At 43.9% G+C, this 14,400-nt stretch overlaps 1 protein-coding gene across 2 annotated transcripts in view; it reads left to right on the forward strand.

The window, feature by feature from the left end:
- The window catches only part of cntn2 (contactin 2), a 226,451-nt gene that overhangs the window by 84,854 nt on the left and 127,197 nt on the right, over positions 1–14,400 (forward strand). For both annotated transcript variants that reach the window (XM_043716481.1, XM_043716479.1), the window contains one exon: positions 398–548. In XM_043716481.1, the coding sequence (XP_043572416.1) occupies positions 482–548 (67 nt within the window). In that variant the 5' untranslated portion in view covers positions 398–481. The remainder of the gene's footprint in view (positions 1–397; positions 549–14,400) is intronic.

Genomic DNA, 14,400 nt, shown 5'->3' on the forward strand with positions numbered 1-14,400 from the left:
ATCTTTGTGGGCAGCCTTTTGATAAGGTCAGTGACAAGTATTATCACTTGCTGACCGCAAAACCTCTGGGAATATATTGTATTTTCCCAGCCACCTCCACATGACGTAGTGCTCTCTACACTAAGAAGAGCTTTTTCAAAATTACAAGGGAAAGTATAAAGTTTCATTAGGTTGACCTTTTGTCAGTGGAACAGCTGACAGGTTATGTCTCTGAAACTTTCTTCTTTCTTCACAGATCCTACCAGACTTGCTGAGTATTTCCAGTATTCTGATGTTTTGAATTCAAATTTCCAGCATACGCAGTAATCTTGTTTATGAATGGAAAAGGAGTTGCCTTGACTTTGAAATCTGCAGAGCATAATCTTCTCCATATGAATTGCTGGGATCTGTTTTGCAGGTGAGAACCAACATTCGAAGGAAATTAGCAGCACGTGCGGAGTAAGGGACTCTCTCACGGTTCTTTCCCACTGGCTCATTGTGCATGGTCTTCAGGATGAGATTATCAGTCAGTGCCATCTTTGTGCTCTCAGTCATAAGCTGGCTAACAGGTAAGCTCCACTGTCCGTTACTTAAGATCAGGGTCTCCCTTGTGGGCAGTTCATGACAAATGCTGCTGAGAATGGGAATGTTTTTGAGTTCTTGCATGACCTGGAACACAGGAACACGGCACGGGAAGGCCATTCAGTCCCTCAAGCCTATCCCACCATTCAGTTTGATAATATGAACTAGAAGCAGGAATAGGCAATTCAGCCCCTCGAGCCTGCTCTGCACTCAATATGATGTTATCTCAGCCTCAATTTAACTTTCTTCCCACTCTCCATAACCCTTTAACCCATTGCCAATTAAAAATCTGTCTATCTCCTTTTTAAATTTACTGTGTCCCAGTGTACACCGCACTTTGCAGTAGTGAATTCCACAGACTCACGAGCCTTAGAGAGAAGTAATTCCTCCTCATCTGTTTTAAATCTGCCAAGTCTTAGCCTAAAACTATGACCTCTTGTTCTGGATTGCCTGATGTGAGGAAACATCCTTTCTACTTTGTCAATCCCCTTTAGCAGCTTGTATACCTCAATCCTCTCATTCATGTAGACTTCAGAGAATATCTGCTTAAACTGCTCAAGCTCACCTCATAAGACAAACCTCTCACCTCTGGAATCAATCTGGTGAATCTCCTCTGAACTGTCTCCAATGCCACTGCATTCCTCAAGTAAGGAAGTGCACACAATACTCCAGGTCACGCTAATGTTTTGTACATTTATAGCAACACTTCACTACTTTTATATTCTGTTCCTTTAGCAATAAATGTCAACATTTTATTTGCCTTCATTATAACCTGCTGTTCCTGCATACTAGTTTCCTGTGATTGATGCACAAGGACACAGAATCATGGCTAATATGTACCTCAGCTCCATTTACAACATTTCCCTTACCTTGCAATCCAATCTCTCTGGGCTTTGCTCACTTGGCCCAAGTGTTTTGCTGCAAATTAAGTACTCTAAATGTTGCAATTTTTCACAATAAAACTATTAGTATATTTAAGCAGTTTACATTCTGTAAGTTGCAAGTTAAAATTTTGACAAGACTTGGTGCTGGAAAAAGCACAGCAGGTCGGGTGGTATCAGAGGAGCAGGAGAGTCAATGTTTCAGGCACATACCTTCTTCAGGACTAGATTTGGCTCCAACTGGTTTGTTGTTGGAACGGTATTTCCAAACACATTCATTTCGCTAATCTATTAAAGAACACAACTTGCACCTGTCCAGCACCTTTTATGATGTAAGAATGTCTGAAGTGCTTTGGAACCAAGGGAGCACTTTCATAGCATGGTCACTCTGTAATGCGAGAAACTTAACAAACAATGCATGCACAGCAAGATTCCACATACATAATGTGATGATGACTGTCTGTTTCAGTGATGTTGGTTGAGGGATGAATACTGCTCAGAACACCAGAGGGAACCCCCCTGCTCTACAGTGAAATACAGCCACTGAACCTTTTGTATGCACTTGAGAGAGAAGTTGGGGCGTTGTTTTCAAACTTACCTTATAAAGCGGTTGCACCGTCCTTCTGCAAAAGCTCTGGGTCACCAGCCTGGATTTTGTGCTCAACTTTCAACAGAAACTCCCCATCTCTTTCTGAGTCAGGTCAAAAGGACAACAACTTACCTGGATTTATTCTAAGCCATTTCCACACTTCAACATTTAACATTTAACTGCACATTTTTAAAAAAAATTGTGGTTGCTACTTCAGCTACCCTCATTATTCTTGCATCATTGCCTTTGTTTCTAAAAAAAAAATTTAAGTAATTTAAGTTCAATTTAAAATTTGCTAAATCAACTGACTACAAATTCCAATTTGGAAGTGCTGAACTCAGTATTATTCTTTACTTTCATACAAAACTTACTGTCTTCTACTTCTTTATCTTTTAACTGCAGAGTGTTTGGATTTTGCATTCAACAATTATTGTCTAAATGCTCTTTCATCATTGTAGAATTTCCCAACAATTACTTTTGTTTAATTCACTAATATGTTTTTCAAGGTTAAAGTTCGAGGCTTTGCTGTTTTTATTAACTGACTGTGCAACATTACAAATGTCAACTTGTTCCCAAACAACTCTCTCTTGTGTTTTTTTAAACCATTGATGAGATATAGGTCTACGCATACTGCCCATCCTTAATTGCTCTGGAGAAAGTAATGATGGGCTTCCTTCCTGAACTACTGCATTCCACAATGGAGGGACATGCACAATGCTGTTAAGGAGGGAGTTCCAGGATTTTGACCCAGTGGCTCAAAAGGAACGGAGATATATTTACAACTCCGGATATTGAGTTACTTGGAGGAGAGGTTGGAGCTGGTGGTCATAGTGATTGTAACAAGGTCAGCCAGGTGGTCCTCTGTAGTGATTGGAACCAGGTGGATCTTACTGACTGTGAGATCCTTGATTGGGGCTGTTAACCCAAGGCAATCAGGGAGCCCTGGCTGACAGCTAAAACATGTAAGTAAAGGGTGACTGGATGATGGGATACAGGCCTCCGTGAATATTCCAACATCGTAGAATATGTGTTTCCTGACTGGGGCTGTTAATCTGGTCCAGTCAGGGAGTACTGACTGACAGATATAAACAAAAATGTCAGGGATTCAGTTCACTCTGAAAGCTGGTTCTGAGAGAGCTGGATCAGTGTCAAGAACTCTCTGCTTGTTAATAAAGGGTGACTTGGTGACAGGATACTGGCCTCCATGAAATTATTTCAGTGATATTCCCATGTCTTTACTGCTCTTGGCCTTGTAGATGATAGGGGTCATGGGGTTGGAAGGTGTTGTCTAAGGATCCTTATACAGCACCATTCAGATCATAATAGCTTGTTCTGTTCATTACATTCTCCATATCTCACCTCTGACGCTTTTGCTAAGGATTTTTGTTTTGAGATTGCACTAATGGCTGAGGAAGGCCATTCTGCCCAATGAAATTCATCCAGCCAGAATGACCATCGTAGAATCTCACCTATTCTAATGTCCACCTGATCACTTCATCTAGAAATGGAAGAAGGATAAAAAGACTTAGATTTCTTGAGCAACTTTAATGATTTCAAGATGCCCTCAAGCACTCTGCAACCATGGAAGTGCTTACTTCTAGAATGAAGGATACGTCATATGTGGATCATAAATTCCTGAAAGCAATTGCAACAACAATGGGCGGCACGGTGGCACAGTGGTTAGCACTGCTGCCTCATAGCGCCAGAGACCCGGGTTCAATTCCAGCCTCAGGCGACTGACTGTGTGGAGTTTGCACGTTCTCCCTGTGTCTGCGTGGGTTTCCTCCGGGTGCTCCGGTTTCCTCCCACAATCCAAAGCTGTGCAGGTCAGGTGAATTGGCCATGCTAAATTGCCCGTAGTGTTAGGTAATGGGTAAAATGTAGGGGTATGGGTGGGTTGCGCTTCGGCGGGTCGGTGTGGACTTGTTGGGCTGAAGGGCCTGTTTCCACACTGTAATGTAATCTAATCTAAAAAAAAACAATTTACATAGCACCTTAAATGCAAGGAAATGCCCAGAGGCACTTCCACCAGCAGGTTATAAATGAAATATGACACCAAGTCACAGAACAAAATATTAGATCAGCTGACCAAGAGCATGGTAAAAGAGTTAAGTCATAAAAGGTGTACTAAAATAGGAACAGGAGATCAAGAGGGGGAGGATTTTAGGGAGAGAGTGGCAATCGAGAAGTAGTCATCAACAGTGGAATAATTAACATTGAGATTGTACAAGGGGCCAGAATTAAAGTGCAGGTTTCTCAAGGGGGTGTGGGGCTGGAGGAGTTACAGGGATAGGGAGGAGATTAGAAAACAAGGATTAGAATTTTAGAATAAAAATCTTGCTTGACTGGGAGCCAGTATAGGTCAATGAGTACAGGAGTGTAAGGGGAATGAGAATTGCTCCAAGTTAAGAGGTGGGCAGCAGGATTTCGGATGATCACAAGCTTACCCATGGGTCAGCTGAAAGTGCGCTTGGTGACGTAGGCCCAGACATTGCTACATTGGCCCTGATTTCTGAGTTTGACACAGGGTGTGTTCATTACTGAGTCCTCTGCCTATCCATATTAAAGACGATAAGAGGACACTCCAAATCTAAAAGGTCCTTGGTCTAGGTGTGAAGATGTGCTTAGTCTGGCCAAGACTTTGCTTAGCTGAGCAAGGTCCAGCCAGCCTGTGCTACTGTTAACCTCCTTTATAAAGGGACCAAAAGGCACCAAAACATCAAGTTATTTTCTGCTGGCACTTGCTTCTCCCATAATGGCCTGAGTTCATTGTATTCACACGCTGCACCAACAAGAATAGGTACCTATGGAGATACTGAAGTAGTTGATGGCTGGTGGTAATATTGTTGGACTGTTAATCCAGAGCCCCAGGTAATGTTAGAATCATGGAGATGTACAGCACGGAAGCAAACTCTTCAGTCCAATCTGTCTGTGCCGACCTGATATTCTACATTGATCTAGTCCCATTTGCCAGCATTTGGCCCATATCCCTCTAAACCCTTCCCATTCATATTCCAACCCAGATGGCTTTTAAATGTTGTAATTCTGGGACCTCAGTTTCAAATCCCACCATCACAGGTGGTGGATTTTGAATTCAATGTATATTAAAAGTCTAATGGTGACCATTGTTGATTGTTAGAAATGCCCACCTGGTTCACTAATGTCTTCTAAGGAACGAATCTGCCATCCTGGTCTGGTCTGGTCTACATGTAACTCCAGACCCACAGCAATGTGGTTGACTCTCAGTTACATTCTGGGAAATTAGAGATAGGTGATAAATGATGGCCATCTTATGCATGAATGTTAGAAAATAGGGAGATTTCACCTGACCCAGATATGACGCAGAAGTGGGAGGAAAGGTCAGGAAGAAGGTTCCCAGGTAACTGATCCCAGCAGTGGTTAAGGTAATGTGACGGATGTCTGAGCAAATCAGCTGTTAACCAAACTAAACCAAACTAACCAAGCTTACCCTCTGGAATGGTACTGCTCTCCAGAATTGTTTCACTATTCTGTTGTTTTCCCAGTCAGTGTTTCGATGATGGCTTCTCCCCATGATTAACACTCTAGCCTTTTCATGGCATCTTAATCTTTTTAAAAATCAGCTTCTGAAGCATTCTGTACACTCTCCAGCAGATGTTTATTGCCAACAACCCTTAATTATCATCTTTACTCTCCTTGACCTCAATCTACATTGTCATAATTACATCAGCCAAGACATTTATATTTATTTTTAGTTACTCACTTGTTTTGTGTTTCTGTAATTTCTGTAAACTCAATGGCCAGTTATTTTAATCTCTTAATCCTTGACCTAGTTTAATCAGGGCTCTTTAATTACAATTGTACCTAAACGCCATGTTCCAAATCCACATTAATGTTCATATATTAAGGACATTACTCGCCTCTTCTCTCACATTCCATTATTATTCATTTTCTCTCTATGGCATCTTGATCTTCTCTCCCTGCGCAAATGAATTTTTTCTTGAATTCTCTCTTAACATCATAGACCACCTTCCACACCCACTGAATCAAGGATAAAATTTGGAACTGGTTGGGCCACATTCTTGCGGTAGATTAGTCTAGCTGTTCCTGGTCAGTTTGTTCTCCTCCAGCAACTGGCTTTAGCTCTGAAACAACAAGATTTACCTTTAACCCAGAACCTTTTCACAGAATCTCCTGTCTAACCATGATGTCTTTAGCAAAGACACATAAACTTCTACTCAACCACAAAACCTTTTATGTCTTCTCAAGCAAGATTCTGAGAACGACTTCCAGGCATTTGTGCCACTTCAGTCTGAACTCTAAATCTCTTCATGACTTCACCATCTCGGGATCTGTGTCATCTCCTCCAGTGTTTCAACCTGCTAAGCTCTCTGACCTCATTAACCTTTAGCCTCTTGCACATCTTCAGTTTTCATCACTCATCACACCACCATTAGTTTTTGTGCCTTCAGCTGCCTAGGGAAAAAGCTGTGTCATTCTCTCCTTAAACCTCTCTATCTCTCTGCCTCTTTTAAGATACTTATGGAGTCATAGAGTCATACAACACAGAAACACGGCCTTTGGTCCACCTAATCCATGCTGACCATAATCCCAAATTAAACTAGTCCCATCTCCCTGCTCCTGGCCCATATCCCTCCAACTCTTTCCTATGTACTTATCCAAATATCTTTTAAATGATACAATTGTACCCACATCCATCACTTCCTCAGTAAGTTCATTCCACAGACAAACCACGATATATGTAAAAAAATTGCCTCATATCTTTTTAAAATCTTTCTCCTCTCACCTTAAAAGTATGCACCCTAATTTAGAAATCCCCCACCAAAGGAAAAGGACACCTTATCTATACCCCTCATGATTTTCTAAACATCTATGTAACTTTCTACACTCCAGTGAAAAAACTCCCAGCCTATCCAGCCTCTCCTTATAACTCAAACTCTCCATTCCTGGCAACATCCTGTTAAATTTCTTCTGAACCGTCTCCAGCTTAATAATATCCTTCCTATAACAGGGAGACCTCACCAATGTCCTGTTCAACCTCAACATGACAACGCAATTCCTGCATTCACAGGTCTGAGCAATGAAATGAAGTGTGCTAATTGCCTTCTAGACTAACCACCTGGTCTACATGTGACGCAAACATCAAAGAATTATGTACCAGAACCCCTAAGTGCTCACTTCACATGTGAGAGGTATTGGGAAGGGGTGGCACGGTGGCCCAGTGGTTAGCACTGCTGCATCACAGCGCCAGGGACCTGGGTTCAATTCGAGCCTGGGGTGACTGTCTGTGTGGATGTTGCACATTCTCCCTGTGTCTGTGTGGGTTTCCTCCGGGTGCTCCAGTTTCATCCCATAATCCAAAGATGTACAGGTTAGGATGGATTGGCCATGCTAAATTGTCTATAGTGTCCAGGGATATGTAGGTTAGGTGGATTAGCCATGCCAAATGCAGGGTTACAGGGTACGGTGGTAAGTCTGGATGGGTTACCCTTCAGATAGTCGGTGTGGACTTGTTGGGCTAAATGGCCTGTTTCCACACTGTAGGGATTCCATTCTGTCCTAAACTCCTTCTGCCTTCCTTCAGCTCATTGACCCTCCTGATCAAGATCTTTTTGTCATCTTAGATAACCTTCTTTACTGTCCACAACACCACTGCCCCCTATTTTGGTGTCATCAGCAAACTTACTAACCAAGCTTTCTTTATTCTCATCTAAATAGTTTATATAAGTCACAAACAAAAGTTCTTACTTTTTAAAGCCTATCACATTAACACCCTTTTTATATGTTCTTACTTGACTCTGTGCCATTTTTTTTGTCTGATTACAATCCTGTGTAGCACCTTGGGTTGCTCATCTCCAGCAGAGGCGCTATATAACTGGCTGTCATCCAGTAGCCAAGCCATCGATGCTGCTATCGGCTCCCCCATGGTTGTGAAATTATCTGTTTCTGTGGGCAGAACAGAAAAGCAACGTTTTTTAAAGGTGACAGACTGGTAAATATTGCTATTCAGAAAGATGTCGGGGGTTCACCAACAGTGAATCATAAAATGTATTGTGCAACTAAAGCAAGTAATTAGGAAGATTTACTGCGAGGGGCCTGGAGTATCTGAATGGGGAAATCCAGCTGCAAATTTAAAGGCGTTGCATGAAACACATCGTCATCAGAACGCCATAAAAGCACAGCAGGTCAGGCAGCATCCAAGGAGCAGGAGAGTCGACATTTCAGGCATAAGCCCTTCATCAGGAATGTGGGAGGGCCCAAGGGGACTGAGAGATAAATGGGAGGGGAGTGGAACTGCGGGAAAGGGAGCTGGGAAGGCGATAGGTAGAAATTGTCCATCTTCAATAGTACGTCCACTTCTGGTTCGGTTGACGAAGAATATTCCTGACTTGGACGTGATGCATCAAGGACTCACCAGATCGATCCCTAAGGTTAGAAAATTGTTCTATGAGAAGTGATTGAGTAGAAAAGGCTGATATTTTCTGGAGTTTAGAAGAATGAAATGAAATTTCTTTGAAACAATCACCTTTCTTAGAGGGATTGACAGGTTGGATGCTATGAGGCTTTTTCTCCTGCCTGGAGACTATAACTGGGAGGGTGGGAATAGGCCTATGATCAACAGCAAGCCCTGTTGAACTGAACTAAGGATAAAAGTCTCCTCTCAGCGATTTCAGAATCTTTGATATTCTTCACATCAATAAGCTATGAATGGATATTTACATACTTAGGAAAATCAAAGATATACATATTTTCTCAACAACCTGTTCATGGATGTTATGACACACCTCTGAGCAGGTAAGACCTGAACCTAGAACCCTTGGCTCAGAGATAGGGACACTTCCCTTGTACCACAAGAGTGCTAAATCAAGGTTATAGGGATAAGTTTGGAAAGGGGAATTGAGGTGCTGATGCAGCAACTGCACAGTCAATTGTAGTTGTGATTAAGAGCAGTTAATATGAATAGAGAAATGGTCAGGGAACAAGCCTCCATGTCACCCTGCCCTGGGTGGGTAGTGTTTGTTCATTTCACAACTTGGTTTACTTTTAACAAAAAATAAAATTTCAGCTGGGATGAGGGCTCCTGTGGGGATAGTGTCCCTGCTCTGATCCAGGAGGCCTGAGTTCAAGTCCCACCTGCTCCAGAGGTGTGTCATAATATCCCTGAACAGGATGATTTGAAAAAATAGAAACCAAAAGAGACAAAAATAGAAATTGCTGGAAGAACTCAGCAGGTCTGGCAGCATCTGTGGAGAGAAATCAGAGTTAACGTTTCGGGTTGAGTAAGTCTTTCTCGGAACCCAACCTGAAATGTTAACTCTGATTTCTCTCCATGGATGCTGCCAGGAAAAAAGGTTAATTGAAGGAAAATGTCACCATTGTAGGGCCCTCTTGTGGTGCAATAGTAGTATCCATACCCCTTGACTAGGAGGCCTGGACTCAATTCCCATCTGTTCTAGAGGTGTACCATAGGATCTCTGAGGAATGAATTAGATTAAGATATCTGGTCAGCATGGACGAGTTGGGTTAGAGTGGTGCTGGAAAAGTACAGCAGGTCAGGCAGCATTCGAGGAGCATGAAAATTGGGATGAAGGGCTTTTGCCCGAAACGTTGATTTACCTGCTCCTCGGATGCTGCCTGACATGATGTGCTTTTCCAGCACCACTGTAATCTAGACTCTGATCTCCAGCATCTGCAGTCCTCACTTTCGCCTATGGACGAGTTGGACCGAAGGGTCTGCTTCCATGCTGTAATTCTATATGTCTCTATAACAGGTTGATAAGAAAATACCTCGAGTTGGGATAGGGGACCTGGTCTAGGGAAGGGGAAGAGTATCCTCATACTGGGATTGTGAAAAGCCTGTGTGGAAGACAGAATAGTTTGTGTTCCTTCCTTGTTCAGATGGACATTTACCAGATTAACAAAGGTAGAAGATCAGCCTTGATCTTGCAGAATGGTGGAGCAGTTTCTGGGAGCTGTGTGAATCCTCCTATTTCTCATGTTCTTCTGCCAGGAAGGCTGGCAGATACATTTCCTACAAGTGGTGTCTAAGGCGTGCTGCATTTAATCGCCACCATGTTCAGGTGATATCCAATTTGTCGGCCATTACCTCCAATTGTCAGACTCGTACCCATTGCATTTCCCATTACAAGATAGAATTACATCGCACAGGCTACCCAATTTCATCTCAGTGCCTCTACGGTGCCTTCTTCTCTACATTTAAGTTCCCCTTTAAACACATCTCAGCCATTCACCTCATCTACTGTCTAGTGGTGAATTGCACATTCAAAACACTAAGTTTCTCTCAAATTCCCTGCTGGATTAATTAGTGACTGGTTATATTTATCCTGTTAGTATTGAACTCCCCACAAGGGAAACATCTTCTCCACATTTACACCATTAAACTCTTCCATGATTTTAAAATCCTTTCTCACCCTCTCTGTCTTCTCTCTGTTCTAGAGAACCAATCTCTAGCTGTCCTGTCTTTTCTGACAGTACAACAGCACTGCCGTTATGTTACTGCACTAATAATAGCAACATGGACTAATGATTTAGAGAGATGAAATCAAATCACACAATGTCGGCTGGGGAATTTAAATACAATTAATTAAATAACTATGCAGTATAAAGCCAGTCTCTGTAATGGTGACCACGAAACTAGTGGCTCATTGTAAAAATTATTGGGCTTAATTCCTTCGGAAAGAAAATCGGCCATCTTTACCCAGTGATATGTGTCTCCAGACCCACAGCAACATGTTTGGCTCTGAGCTGCCCTCTGAAATGGTCTATTTCCAGAAGACAGCACACCATCACCTTCCTAAGGGCAACGAGCCTTGGAGCACGGACAAAGACTCTCTGGTTCAACCAGTCCAGGCCGACCATGTTCCCAAACTAAACTAGCGCTTGGCCCATATCCCTCCAAACTTTTCTTATTCATGAACTTATCCAAATATCTTTTAAACGTTGTAACTGTACCTACATCTACCATCTTCTCTCGCAGTTCATTCCACACACAAACCGCTCTGTGTAAAAAAGTAGCTCCTCGTGTCCTTTTTAAATCTTTCTCCTCTCACCATACTGCCCCCTACTTGTGAAATCCTCCACCCTGGGGAAAAGGCACTCATCATTCACATTCTCTATGTCCCTCATGATGGTATAAATCTTAGTAAGGTCACCCTTCAACCTCCTAATGGTTTGTCTGACATTTTGGAAAGTCCCAGTCTTTCCAGTCTATTTTTATATCTCAAACCCTTCTTTCCCAGCAACATGCTGGTAAACCTTTTCTGAAGCCTCTCCAGTTTAATAATGTCCTTTCTATAACATGGTGACCAGAACTGTACACAATCATCCAAAAGAAGAGGCCTCACCAGTGTCCTGTACAGCCTCAACATGATGTCCTGACTCCCTTACTCAAAGAGTCTGAGCAATGAAGACCAATGTGCTAAACACCTTAACCACCCTGTCTACCTGTAACGCAAATTTCAGAGAATTATGTACCTGATCCCTTCCGTCTCTCTGTTCTACAACAGAAAGATGAGCAATTAGTGCTGGTGTAGCCAGTATTACACAAAATACACAAAGGAAGCAATTACTACTGAAGCTTAGATTTAGTTAGGAGAGGTGGTGGTGACGCTGATGGGATAGTAGCAATGTCACAGAGCTAGTCATCAAATAGGCCCAGACTAATGCTCACGTACCACAAGTTCAAATCCCGTCGCGATATCTACTGGGTCTGGCAGCATGTATGGAGAGAAAATAGAGCTGAAAATATGTTGCTGGAAAAACGCAGCAGGTCAGGCAGCATCCAAGGAGCAGGAGAATCGATGTTTCGGGCATGAGCCCTTCTTCAGGAATGAGGAGAGTGTGCCAAGCAGGCTAAGCTAAAAGGTAGGGACGAGGGACTTGGGGGAGTGGCGTTGGAAATGCGATAGGTGGAAGGAGGTTAAGGTGAGGGTGATAGGCCGGAGTGGGAGTGGGGGCGGAGAGGTCAGGAAACCGGAGAGAAAATAGAGTTAACATTTCAAATCCATTGACCCTTCTTCTCTCTGGATCATTAGCCCAGGTTTCTATTATTCGTGCATTTCAGAAGAAGAGTCACTGGACTCAGAATGTTAACTCTGCTTTTTCTCCACAGATGCTGCCAGACCTGCTGCTTTTCTCCAGCAATTTCTGTTTTGCTTCTGTTTCAGATCTTCTGCATCTGCAGTTCTGTTTTATTTTATGATATCTAGTGGAATTAAAATACAATTGATGGTAAATCTGGAATATATAGCTAGTATGAGTAATGCTGCCATGAAACTATTATCAATTGGAGTTAAAGTCCATCCGACTCACTGATGTCCTGAAGGGAACGGAACTTTCAGTCACTACTTGCTCCAGACCCAGTGCCCTCAGAAATGGCCTATTCCTGCTCCTAATCTATATATTTAGATTGGATTAGATTACTTACAGTGTGGAAACAGGCCCTTCGGCCCAACAAGTCCACACCGACCCTCCAAAGAGCAACCCACCCAGACCCATTCCCCTACATTTACCCCTTCACCTAACACTACGGGAAATTTAGCCAGGCAAATTCACCTAACCTGCACATTTTTGGACTGTGGGAGGAAACCAGAGCATCCGGGGGAAACCCACGCAGACACTGGGAGAATATGCAAACTCCACACAGTCAGTCGCCTGAGGCGGGAATTGAACCCGGGTCTCTGGCACTGTGTCTATCTGCAATTATTTTTACTCGTAGAGTCGTAGAGATGTACAGCATGGAAACAGACTCTTCTAGATTAGAGTGGTGCTGGAAAAGCACAGCAGTTCAGGCAGTATTCGAGGAGCAGAAAAATCGACGTTTCAGGCAAAAGCCCTTCTATTCCTGCTGTGCTTTTCCAGCACCACTCTAATCTAGAATCTGGTTTCCAGCATCTGCAGTCCTTGTTTTTACCAAACAGACCCTTCTGTCCAACATGTCCATTGCCAACCAGATATCCGAAATTAATCTAGTCCCATTTATCAGCATTTGATCCATATCCCTATAAACCTTTGTGCAGTGTTTGGAACCAGGTTGATCACACTGACTATAAGTTTGTTGAGTGGAGTTATTAACCCTGGACTACCATTGATGGAGTACTACATTTCCTTGTTTGAGTAAGTTAACTTCCGCAGTTTTGACTTTGGCTGAAGCAATCAGATCTGCAATACAGGGGAAGCTTGATTATCCGAATACCAATTATCTGAAAATCGGATTATCCAAAGGAGATCTCGAGGTCCCGACAGAAACATTACATCAAAGACGTGTGCCCAACACTGATCGTGTCTTTTGTTTACAGTGATTAAAAGTGCCACTGATCGTGTCTTTTGTTTACAGTGATTAAAAGTGCTGCCGAGAATAGTCCTGGACTGACCAACCGACTCCCACAGCTACCTGGACTACACCTCCTCCCATCCTGCCCCCTGTAAAAACGCCATCCCATTCTCCCAATTCCTTCGTCTCCGCCGCATCTGCTCCCAGGAGGACCAGTTCAAAATACGTACAACACAGATGGCCTCCTTCTTCAAGGACCGCAATTTCCCCCCCGACGTGGTCGACGGTGCCCTCCACCGCATCTCCTCCACTTCCCGCTCCTCCGCCCTTGAGCCCCGCCCCTCCAACCGCCACCAGGACAGAACCCCACTGGTCCTCACCTACCACCCCACCAATCTCCATGTACAGCGCATCATCCGCCGTCACTTCCGCCACCTCCAAACAGACCCCAGCACCAAGGATATATTTCCCTCCCCACCCCTATCAGCTTTCCGTAGAGACCACTCCCTCCGCGACTCCCTTGTCAGATCCACACCCCCCACCGACCCAACCACCACTCCCGGCACCTTCCCTTGCAACCGCAGGAGGTGCAACACTTGCGCCCACACCTCCCCCCTCACTTCTCTCCAAGGCCCCAAGGGAAACTTCCATATCCGCCACAGATTCACCTGCACCTCCACCCACATCATCTACTGCATCCGCTGCAGCCGGTGTGGCCTCCTCTATATTGGGGAGACAGGCCGCCTACTTGCGGAGCGATTCAGAGAGCACCTCTGGGCCACCCGGACGAACCAACCCAACCAACCTGTGGCACAGCATTTCAACTCCCCCCCCCACCCCACCGAGGATATGCAGGTCATTGGACTCATCCACCGCCAAACCACAACAACCCGACGGTCGGAGGAGGAGCGTCTTATCTTCCGACTGGGAACACTCCAACCGCAGGGGATGAACTTGGACTCCACCAGTCTCTTCATCCCCCCTCCCCCCACCTTGTCTCAGCCGGATCCCTCCAGCCCGGCACCCCCTTCCTGACCTGCAGTCTTCTTCTTGACCTCCCCGCCTCCACCCTACTC

This window comes from Chiloscyllium plagiosum, chromosome 26, assembly GCF_004010195.1.
Source record: "Chiloscyllium plagiosum isolate BGI_BamShark_2017 chromosome 26, ASM401019v2, whole genome shotgun sequence".
Taxonomy (NCBI): Eukaryota; Metazoa; Chordata; class Chondrichthyes; order Orectolobiformes; family Hemiscylliidae; genus Chiloscyllium; species Chiloscyllium plagiosum.